This window comes from Sphaerodactylus townsendi, linkage group LG06 (genome assembly GCF_021028975.2).
Source record: "Sphaerodactylus townsendi isolate TG3544 linkage group LG06, MPM_Stown_v2.3, whole genome shotgun sequence".
Classification (NCBI taxonomy): Eukaryota; Metazoa; Chordata; class Lepidosauria; order Squamata; family Sphaerodactylidae; genus Sphaerodactylus; species Sphaerodactylus townsendi.
Genome location: NC_059430.1, coordinates 37,292,787 through 37,304,516, shown reverse-complemented (window position 1 = coordinate 37,304,516; position 11,730 = coordinate 37,292,787). Strand labels below are relative to the sequence as shown.

Sequence of the window (11,730 nt, the reverse complement as noted above, 5' to 3'; positions counted from 1 at the left end):
AAGAAAACTCAATGCAGAACAAAGATTCTTGGGCAAATTTCTAGGATGTTCCTGCAGGGGGTGCATTTTTGGATGTATCAACACCAAAATTTCAGGGTATCATCTGGAGATGATGGCACCCCCTAAGTTTGGTGCAGTTTGGTTCAGGGGGGCCAAAGTTATGGACCCTCAAAACTGTAGCCCCCATCTCCTATTAGCTCCCATTGGAAACAATGGGGGATGGGGCACCCCCTTTGGGAGTCCATAACTTTGGACTCCTTGAACCAAACCTCACCAAACATGGGGAGTGGCAGCCCAGAGCAGAATCTCCTGTTGAGTATGCTGGAAATGTTGGTGCTGGAAATGTGTCTAAAGAGTACCCCCCTGCAGGCACCAATGTCCTGGTGCAAAAAAAATTTGGCCCATGGGGGGGCATCCAACTCAGGTTCTGCCCAGGGCTACAGTTTGCCCAGGGCTGCCTCGTTATGCCCCTGGAGAAAACAACAGTGTTGGAAGATAACAGTGTTGGAAGATAGACTCTATGGCATTATGCCCGCTGAGGTCTCTCCCCTTTCCAAACCCTGCCCCCCCCCAGTCTCCTCCCCAAATATTCATGAATTTCCCAACTCAGAGTTGGTAGCCCTGTGTGTAAAGTGTCGTTAAGTCACAGGCGACTTATGGTGAACACAGCAAGGGGATTTCAAAGCAAGTAAACAGAGTTAGTTTGCCATTGGCGTCCTCTGCCAAATCTCCCTCAGTGATTATAAAATTTCAGAGTACAATTACACGACCCTGTTTGTTCCGAGGTCACAGAAGAGCACCACCCATCATCCCTCACTGGCAACCCTAGAAGATACCTTTATCTGCTTGATTTCTGTCAGGAAAACAAGTTTATCTGGCCCTTGGTCAATTTCCAAAGGACTCTGAGATAATTATATTGGAAATAGTCCATAGATATCATAGGGAACACATGATTTGTGGCAATTCCTGGTGCCCAATGCTCATTAACATTTAGCTCCTTGTTCAGGCTGCATCTTTGAGCTGAGTAAGGAATTAAAAACTGCAAATAGGCCTCGCACAGTCTGCAGAGTGAAACATAAAGAACACAGCTCAAAAGCAGGAGGGGTGGAGTTTGGCTCCACTCTTATCAGTTTTGTCTGTTTAGACTGCGGTCTTTCTTCCTGTGACTACTGTGTCCATTGCACCCACAATATTTCTTGCCCGCATCCAATCTTGCAGCAAGGACTGCCACCCTTGTCCTGCCTCTCATGGAAGGCAGGGATTCTAGAGGTGAAGACTTTCCCATCCCACTATCTCCACACTGGGGGAAGCTGTACCTGTTGAATTTCTGCTTGATTCAGACACACTACTTGACTTTCTGTTACAGGCTTAGAGAAAGAGGTGGATTCAGATATGTTTAGCTAAGAAGCTGGATATAACAATGAGCAAACACTTTTTGAGCGGAGAGATGCGCATTTCCTGCACAGGAGGATTCCCCCTCCCCCGACTTTAGTCCAATTTTGACTTTATTCCCTTGGAACCAACAGGTGTAACTAAGGCAGGGGAAAGTTGCTGGGCAACTTACTCAGCAGCCCTTGAGGAGAGTGGTGGGCACAGCGGGAATAGGATGGTGGAGGCAAGCCTTATATTATCCTTGCTCTTTCCTGCATCTTCCACATCCTGCCAACCATTTCCCTTTGTTCCAAGCCCTCTAAATCGCCTTCCTTTGGAAAAGAACGCATTTGCTGTTAGGCAAAGAGAATTGCTGTAATGTTTTCAATGACACCAAATAGGTAAGGGAATGCCTTTTACAGGACAGATTTCAGGTACTTCTGTGAAACTAACAAGCAACACCGAGGGCTTCGTTTGGCAGACCCGATCTTTTCTGGAACTGCAAAGCTTTCTGTGTAGAGCTTTAAAGGGGCAAAGGCCAAGAGAAGAGGACAGAACCTCAGATTATTGATTGCAGGGCAGACCTTGGGCCTCAGTAAATAAATCTTGCCTAGTGTTTGCCTGTGATTATGTATCTGTGCGCTTTTGCATGAGTCCACCAAGCCAGAACATAAATATAGGGGAGGAATCAAAGGTAGGACTGTAAATTTACCACTCTTTAAAATGTTTTTCCCTACTGAAGATGAATGTTTACTATTTGTGTGGCATTGTTTGGTGCCAATACAGTAGAGCCAGGCCTCTTTCTATGGCCCTGTTGGGGAGAAGGACAATTGAGCCAAAAGGTACTGAGGAGACAAAAGGCCAAGGTATTCTAAGAAGGCAAAGAAAATGCTGTAGTGGATGTATTGTCGAAGGCTTTCACGGCTGGATTCACTGGTTGTGGTGGGTTTTCCACCAGACCACGGCCACACAACCCAGAAAACCCACCACAACCAGCTGGAGTGGATGATTACCGGGAGCCAGACTACAGCTTCTTCAGGCTTACATCTCTGCTTCTTTCATCTCTTTGCAGCAGAAACTTCTGGTTAGTAAATTATGTTCTGACCAAGTAAAGAAGTAACCATACATAATGAAATGTCACTGAAGGGACAGTGAGTGTTTGATATTTCGGCTTTTTGTTGTTTTGGCACGCTCCAGTCATGCATTTCTTTGTTACGTTTATGTCTAATGTTGCCAACTCTGGGTTGATAAATTCCTGGAGATTCAGGGACAGAGCCTAGGGAGGGTGGAGTTTGGTGGAGGGAGCTCAGCCAAGTTGTGATGTCATATCTGTCTTCCAAAGCTGCTATTTTCTGCAGGGGATCTGATCTCTGTAGTCTGGAAATCAGTTGTAATTCTGGAGAATTTTGGGAACCATCTGGAGGTTGGCAGTTCTAGGACCCCTCAACCATCGGAATAACCTATCAGCGACCCCATGAAGCAGATAGGCTGAGAGATTAGACCATTCAATGCAACTGAGGTGGGGTTGAAATCATAACAATTCGGCCATGCCGAAATCCGCATACATGGCGTTCATGCCCTCTGAAATGTAATAGAGATATTGTTTCTCGTGGAGATACATGATCACGAAAGCCCCCATAAGTTTATTATAAAGCTGCCAACTCCAGCTTGGGAAATTCCCACAGATTTGGGGGTGGAGCTTGGAGAGGTCTGATGGTTGGTTGTAATTCTGGGAGAACGTCAGCTCCCACTTGGCAGGCCCAAAAAACACATGTCCACACTATGTGTGATGCAAACTATCCTGTAAACAGTCTGCCTAGTAAATGTCACCCTTTACTATTAGTGGTACTGGTTACAAGAAGAAGAAGAAGAGTTTGGATTTATATCCCCCCCCCTTTCTCTCCTGCAGGAGACTCAAAGGGGCTTACAATCTCCTTGCCCTTCCCCCTCCCCTTAGCAGAAACACCCTGGCGAGGTGGGTGGGGAGCTGGGAAAGCTCCAAGAAACTGTGAATAGCTTCAAAGGTCCACTTGCCAGCAAGCGTGTGTAGGAATCAGCTGGAAGGGCTAATCTAAGATTCCCAGATAAGTCTCCACAGCTCAGGCAGCAGAGCTGGGAATCAAACCCGGTTCCTCCAAATTAGATACATGAGCTCTTAACCTCCTACGCCACTGCTGCTCCAAGAGGGAGCCTGGAAGGAATTGCAAGGAGACTAGGGCTGCCAACTTCCATATGGTGGCTGGAGATCTGCCACTATTACAACTGATCTCTAGGCAACAGAGATCAGTTTCCCTGGAGAAAATGGCCATTTTGAAGGTGGACAACTGCAGCAGCTGAGGTGTTGGAAAACCCCTTCAAGTTCAGAGCAGCTCTCCTGTCACTGAGCTAGATGCGACTCCAAGTCCATCTGCAGCATAGGCATCTGGGGGATACTGTAGGCCTAAAGAGGTTCCTGGCCATTGCTGCCAACACAGCCCCGCCCAGAGAGGTTTCCGGAAGCTACTGCTGCAGCTGAGCCCGGAGAGGCTCTCAGTTGCAGCTGCCACTTTCAGCTAAGAAGGAAAAGATAATTAAACCCCCTGATATATTTTCAGATGTCAGGGTGCACTGCACCACAAACATCTGTTCAATTAGCAGGCCCGATCCATGGATTTAGATATCTGCATATAGAGGCCACACTTGAGAAATAGTATAGATGATATGATGATGTACTGTGCTTTTTGCTGCCTTCCCATGGAAAGTGAATTCATGAAACTGCTGAACAATTCTATTTGTTGCCACACCAAGATGCATGCTCTTTTTATACCAGGACTAGCCAAGAATAAGTACAAATGAATTTGCTTTTGCTGAAGGCTGATCAGCCAAAACCCAGCCCTTCCCCCCCCCCCCACACACACACTCAATTATAGTAGTTTAAAGTGAGTAACTTTACTTTGCTGGACACACAGAAAGCTGCCTTACATAGAGTCAGACCAATAGTCTAGCAAGGTCCGGTTTGTTTTTCAAAGGTGTAAATAGAATTTGTTGCATATGGCCAAAGGCCATTACAGTCAGATACAATCAACATAAACCACAAGTCCTGAGAAACAGTGCTAAAATAATTAAATCTCAATATACTCATTAAAACATTTCACCCTTCGGATACAGCTTTTTGCTCTTATTTTCTTAGCCACCAGAGTAAACAAACACTTTCTATTCAGACCGGCAGTAGCTCTCTAGGGTCTCAGCTGGATAGGGTTACCAACTTGGATAGGGGAATTCCTGGAGATTTGGGGGTGGAGCCTGCCATAGAGTCCACCCTCCAACGCAGCCATTTTCTCCAGAGGAACTGATCTTTGAGCTCTGGATTTCAGTTATAATTCTGGGATAATTCCATGCCCCACCTGGAGTTTGTCAATGGGTCTTTCATAGCAGCTACTACTTGATCCTTTAAAATGGAGATTCAAGAGACTTACCTGCATACAAAGATTGTCTACCAGTCCCAACCTATTGGAAGAAGTGAAACTAGAAGTCTGTAAGAAACAAACAGAATCAATAACTATTCAGCCCTAAAGATGCCCACCCCAGTATGTAGTTGGCTGGTCCATTGAGTGGAATAACAACCTATGTCCATTATGATAATTTCTATATGATCAGCTGTATGCCCTATATTGTATGTTCCACAGTTAAATACATAGGTAATCCACAGTCTTTCTTTTCCTAATAACTTCCTTTTTCTTTTGCTCTTTTATGCTTCCACTCAAGCACTATTAGCTGAACCGTCTTGTCTCTGTGTTACCTCAGTATGAATTTACTTAATCATTTGAGTTAAGGAAATATCCCTACAAGGCACAATTTCCTGTCATTTTCTTCTACTGATGGTTTTTTTCACTTTCTGCCCCCCCCCCCCCCCCCATTAGTAAAGCTGGTATTTAATCACATCTTGGGGAGATTAATCCTATTTCTGGATGTAGTTAAATACCTCATAAATGATAATGTCAGACGACTTTGAAAATTATTCAAAAACATATCCATAAATTCACCCATGCAATTGGGCCTAGCCTGCTACTAGCAGCCACCACACATCTCAACAAGCCAGGGAGAGGCTGCCAAGGGGAGCAAAAGAGGAAAAACTGAAGACAGGGGCATAGATAATAATAGGTTGGCTGGTTTGGGGAAAGAAGAAAAGGACGCAGGGAAAGAAAAGAGGCTATGGGAGGTTGCTATGGAAGGGAAAGAGGAAATAGCAGAGAATGGGATACAGTGGGGAATGAGATGCTCCCTGCAAGTTCTTGTGTGTCCCCTATTTGTTTGTTTATTATTACTGTTTTTATCCCGTGTGCCTTGAAAGAGTTCAAGACAGTGTACATCGTTTTCCTTTCTTCCATTTCATCCTCACAACATCCTGCGAGGTAGGTTTGGCTTTGGAAAATGACTGGCCAGTGCTTACTAAGTGAGTTTTGTAGCTAAATTGGGACTAGAAATCTGAGCCTTTCTGATCTCAGTCCAGCACTCTAACCTTTACACTACACTCCCTCTTCTTGAAGGAATGTGGCTTATTCAGAATCAAATAGTAAGTGATCTGAAAGACCTTTGCCTAAGACCTTGGAGAGCTGATGCCAGTCAGAGAAGATAATACTGACCTTGATAGAATAGAATCTTTATTGGCCAAGTGTGATTGGACACACAAGGAATTTGTCTCCGGTGCATATGCTCTCAGTGTACATAAAGAAAATACATTTGTCAAGAATCATAAGGTACAGCACTTAATGATTGTCATATAGAGTCTAATGCGGCAATCAGGAAACAATCAATAGTAATAAAAACATAAAATGTAAAATCATAAAATAAAATGAAATGTCAGCACAGGCTATAGTCATACAGTCATAATTGGGAGGAGATGGGTAATAGGAATGATGAAAAAAGTAGTGCAGTAATTATATAATAAATATATAATAAATAGTTTGACATTATCGAGGGAATTATTTGTTTAACAGAGTGATGTTGATGGCATTCGAGGAAAAACTTTATTCTTATATATCTAAATGAATTGTCTTGAGTGTACGGAGTGCTCTGTAGCGACGTTTAGAGGGTAAGAGTTGAAACAGTTTATGTCCAGGATGCGAGGGGTATAAACTGACGATCTGACGATATATAGGTATAGACTGACGATCTAACGATATATAGGTATAGACTGACGATCTAATGTGAATTCAGTGTAAGGAGACTGAGAAGGCCAGGACATGAGGGAAAAAATCTCCCACCTCCCAAATATCTGAAGGCAACGAATGTCCCCGAAATCTTCTGAGATCTTCTTTTCTTCACGTCTGTCTGTCTGTCTGTCTGTCCTTAATGGGGGTTCTCTTTAGTTGTCCCATCTTGTTTCTCTTCAAAATAAATAACTAAAATAATGGCCTTCCCTTCGCTCGCTCTCTTTTCTTTACCTCAGATAACCACCAAAGAAGCCTTTTTTTAATGTTTAACAAATAAATTAAAATGTAACAAATAAATTATTAACAATTTAAGGGGATTAGGTTAGGAATTGTCAGCCTAGAAAGAGGCAGTTTTTATTTACAGATATTTTGATGTTTTCAAAGTTCACCCCGGATGGAAATTGGCTTTCAGAAGGGTTAACTTAGCTGAAGGAATGTCCTGTAGTTACAGAAGGACCATGTATATATTTTAGTATTTAGTATTTTAGTACCAGTGTCTATAATTGTGAGCAATAATGGGCAAATTTTGTATGCTGATTTTGTATGTTTATTTTACGCCAATAAAGGCTTGTGACTGACTGGCTTTCAGAAAAGATGTCAGATTGTCACAGAACTCTCAATACTTGTAAAATATTATAGACTTTCACGATGTTTCAGATTTTATATCCAAGCTTGCCCACAGAGATTTTCCTGTGATAACTCTGATGCCTGTTAACTATATGGAAAGGAGTATTTCACCACTCGCTTTCCTCTAGATTTTTCAAATTTTAGGATTACCTCACAGTGTTTGAAATAAATCCTTCTACAAAACTAGGGAATAGAAATCTTTCTTGCATACGCAGCGTGGTTTATCTGTTCTGACAAGATAATTGGTCCCTCTCTCCGCCAGTTCCCTCAGTTCTACCCATTCTGACCAGAACACTGATTACCTCTGTTCCAAAAACCTGGACTAGGAATTTTTCTTTACCTGGAAGTAAATTCCATTCCTAGCTAGAGTTTGGGACTCTCCCTCATCCAATGCTCTCTTTCTGCCAAAAACCACAGGTCTCTCCCAGACAATAAAACTTGTCCACTCTCTCTGGAACTCAGAGTTGAACTTCTCTCTCTGGATCTCAGAGTTAGGGCGATTCTGCACACAAGTAAAATAGGTTCGACCCAGTTCCCTGGGAAGGAGGAATTTTAACCTAGAGTCAGAAACCATTGTTTGTTCCCACCACAGCAATGGCCGGAATCATTCTGTGCCTCTTAAGCTGCTCCCATTCCGATTGGCTGCCTGTTCTGTGACCATGTTCCGTTGGTCCCTACATCACGTTATAAAAAAAACTGCTTACTGCAGGAATGGAGGAATGAAGGTGGTGGGATTTTAATAGTTTATTATATATCACATGAAAATTAAAAAAAACAGTGTACAGTTAATCAGTGGAAATAGGCTTGTTAAAAGCGCCCTTATCATTTGACCAATTCACTAACATCTACATTGATCTATTTGGTTTAATACTATTCAATAAAATTAAATTTTACTAAGGTTTACCTTTACAAATAATACAGTAGTCAAGTACCGAGCTTCCCCATTTGGAGTTGGCTAGAATCTGGAGGGTTGGGAGAAAAAAACAGCAATCATATATAAAACAAGAGTAAAAGTCTTTAGAGTTAACAATACTGCTATAATAATGTTCCTTATATTATATCACTTATATATATTTTATATTTAATTTTGAGAATACATATATATAGAAGTTAATTTTCCATTAACACTGGGAATTCACTTATTGTTAAGTTTTTACTTTTCTTTTTCAAAAACAATAAAAGTATGCTTTCCAAGTATTCTGGAATTTACTCCAATGTGTGTCTTTAACAATAACGGAGAGTTTGTCTAACTCCATGCAATCTGATAATGTCATCAGCCAGTCCTCAATTGTCAATAATTGTATGTTTTTCCAATTTTTAGCAATTTTAATTCTGGCTGCGGTAGTCATATAACAAAAAAGTTCCAAGTTCATCTTAGAGATTTTTTTCAATCCTATCTCTAGCAGATATAATTCCGGTGTGTAGGAAATCGAATTTAGGATATTCAATTATCTAGGTCACCATATTATGTATATTCCTTTAAGAATTTCTTTATTTTTTTGGGACACATGCTCTCACCACATGTGTAACATAGTCCCTGTTTCTTTATGGCATCGCCAGCAGTTGGAATTGGCCAGCGGTACGCATGCCCGAAACACTCAGCTGTGATTGGCTGAATGGGGGACTCCTGGCACCAGAGATTGCACACTTTACTGGAGATCAAGCTGGAGTTCGAGCATGGTTCCCTGAAAAGAGTGGCAATTCCCAACTGGAGTTGGAAATTCCCGGCCGTTACATGGGACAGAAGCTGAGTACACACCAAAACTAATATCCGATCCCAGTGGTTGTGCAGAGTGCATGGGTCGAGTAGCAAGCTCCAGAACTTAGTTCAAGCACTTGCGTTATCGACCTTAAAGTCCTTCCATTCTTGACTGAAGGTCTAACTCTTCCTAAAACTGCCAACGTAGCCTGTCACTCTTTACATACTCTTTAGTATAGCTTTACATACTGGCTTTTATGCCCCTCCCTGCTGCTAGATCAATCACAACAGCTTTATGGGAAGAGAAAGCTTTAGTGTGTATGCATGCCACAAGGAGTGACATGAGTGCTTTCTACCGCAGTTCTCTTGATTGGTCAATCTGGGTTATGATGATATGGAACCTCAGCTATAGATAACAGGGCCTGTTCTTGGTTTCATGTTTAACAAGATTCCCATGATGGAGGGTGAGGACCAAGAGGAGGACTCAAAAGAACCATCTCAAGATGAACACAACTATAGAAGGCGCAACTGCCAACGCTACCTCCTATTCTCAGTTGTCTTAATACTGCTGGGTGGAGCTGGAGCAATAACATGGTATTTCTTTGGTAATAATTATCATATTTTGCTTGTTCTTGTTCTAATATTTTGATTGGTAAATGGGGTCAGGATTAGCAGGCTGCTCAGAATCTGACTGTTCCCAGAGATTGTAGGATTGATTCATTTCACTGGTGGGGGGGGGCAGGGGGGATCAAGTCACAGTTGACTTAAGGCGACCTTGTGGAGTTTTAAAGGCAAGAAATGTTCAGAGGCAGTTTGCTGTTGCCTGTTTCTTTGTTGGGACTCTGGACAATCTTGCGGGGGTGGGGGGAGGGGTTGCTTGTCCAAATATCAACCAGGACTGACCCTGTTAAGCATCTGATATAGGACAAGATCGGGGCTAGGCAGGTTTGAGAAGGAATCTGCAGACTTGTGGGCTGTTGACTAGTTGAATCAGTTCCCTTGTGATGAAGGCAGCTAGTGTTAAATGCATCCAAAATATGCCAATCTTATTCTTACACATAGTGTGGCAGCTTTTGTTGTTTCACTTCATTATGTACAATACTAAGATTTTTTTCCCTTACCACATTCACATGACACCATAATGAGCATTGTGGCATTGTGTAGTTTGTTATGGGTCTAAAAGAACCCAGAGAATACCTACAATATCTACTGTTACCTTTTGTGTGCAAAGATATTCCCATTCCAGACTTACGTTCACAACTCTGGGATACTCTGAACAAATGTGGCCAAATATTTTTTGAATAATTGGTTCTTGCAATGCATCCTAACAGCCAAGACTTAGACTCGAGTGTGATCCTATGAAGATTGATTGCAGCGAACTATGAAAAGTGTGAACTGTTTAGGTGTGCACTGTTAATTATTTAGGATTGAGTTTCATTGAAATAAGTGGAACTTCTCATTTTTTTGAGGGAGATGTATTCATTTTATTGTCTACATTTTCCTGCTTTTAATATATCTTGGCAGATCATAAACCACATTTCTGGGAGTCAACTTCCGTGCACTTCTACTCCGGTAGTCTGAGCATCCTCAACCGACAGTATTCCCTGGACCACGGGCGAATGGAATCCAGAGCCTTCTGGACAGAGACGGCCAAGATGCAGAAGATGGTGGGGCACCACTTCATTAGTTGTGGAGGGTCTTCAGTGTGAGTTTAGAGTGGCTAGCATTCTTATTGGCCTTGTCCCTGTGTCTTGCTCAGCAGCAAAACATATAGAAATAAAGCAGCTGTCCCTACTTTAAATTCCCCTTCCAGGAAAAGCTTTCTCAGCTAAATTTCTGCATGTCAAGCTGTGGTAAAAGTATGGGAGTGCAGCCAGTCAAAAAAAAATGGCAACCCTTTGTGGAAACTAAATTGTTTTGTGTACTGAATGTGGGGAGAATAATATAACAAGAAGAATGGGGTGGGGCATCCCACCTGTGAAGCTGCTGCTGCTGATAATCATTGAAGAATATTTTTTTTATAGCTGAAAGATCTTATTCATGCCACTGAGCTGGCTCCTTATTACAACTCCACCACCGTCTATGCCTTTGGGTGAGTATCACTTTCATCCCAATTGACTTTGAGGAATTATTCAGCTTTTTGAAAGTTACCTTAAATGTTGCAAAATGTTCCTGTAAAAACACTGAAAAACCCCCTCTGTTTGATGGCTTGTGACTCTATCACTGGAAATGCTTCACTGCTTCTGGTAATGCTTGCAAGATGCACAAAAGGGAAATGGACAGGACAGGTGGCAGTAAAGATGATTATTTATCTCCATAACAGGGAGGGATCTCTGACCTGCTTCTTCTGGTTTGCTCTTCAAGTCCCCAAAAGCCAACACAAGGAGATGACTGCTGAGAAGGTGAACACTATGCTATACAGGAAACTGCTTGCCAGTACTAATCAAACTGGCCACTTTGCCTCTTGGACCGAGTACAAGATTGACCCAGAATCCTTGGTTCTGCTAGGTAAGAACTTGCCACATGTAGGCAGTAGGTATGTTCAAGGTAGGACTATTATAGACAGGTTGAAAAGATGACGCTGTCTGCTATTAAGAGAGGAGGAACAGGCAAAGAAGGAAGGAGATAACAGAATTGTGTAGAGCAGAAACTGTTGGTTTGCAGGGAGAAAAAAGAACTGTTGCTGACCATAAAAGAAGAAAAGAAGAATGCTGTGACTCCCACCTTATGAAGAAGGGGTCTGCAACCTTTTATAGTTAAAGAGCCAAACTATATAAAAATTTAGAACAAGAGATCTATAAAGATATAAGAAATTCCATTTGTATAATGAAAGTACACAAC

The 11,730-nt window shown here is 42.2% G+C and overlaps 1 protein-coding gene across 2 annotated transcripts in view; it reads left to right on the top strand.

Annotated features, from left to right (window-relative positions):
• The first annotated feature begins 1,669 nt into the window (after positions 1–1,669).
• Positions 1,670–11,730, top strand: part of TMPRSS6 (transmembrane serine protease 6) — a 38,360-nt gene continuing 28,299 nt past the window's right edge. Inside the window, exons 1-5 of one of the 2 annotated variants that reach the window (XM_048500770.1) lie at positions 1,670–1,772; positions 9,338–9,494; positions 10,414–10,556; positions 10,914–10,981; positions 11,213–11,397. In XM_048500770.1, the coding sequence (XP_048356727.1) occupies positions 9,344–9,494; positions 10,414–10,556; positions 10,914–10,981; positions 11,213–11,397 (547 nt within the window). In that variant the 5' untranslated portion in view covers positions 1,670–1,772; positions 9,338–9,343. Of the gene's footprint in view, positions 1,773–2,005; positions 2,066–9,337; positions 9,495–10,413; positions 10,557–10,913; positions 10,982–11,212; positions 11,398–11,730 lie in introns of those variants that run through there. The other variant, XM_048500771.1, reaches the window with a different exon arrangement.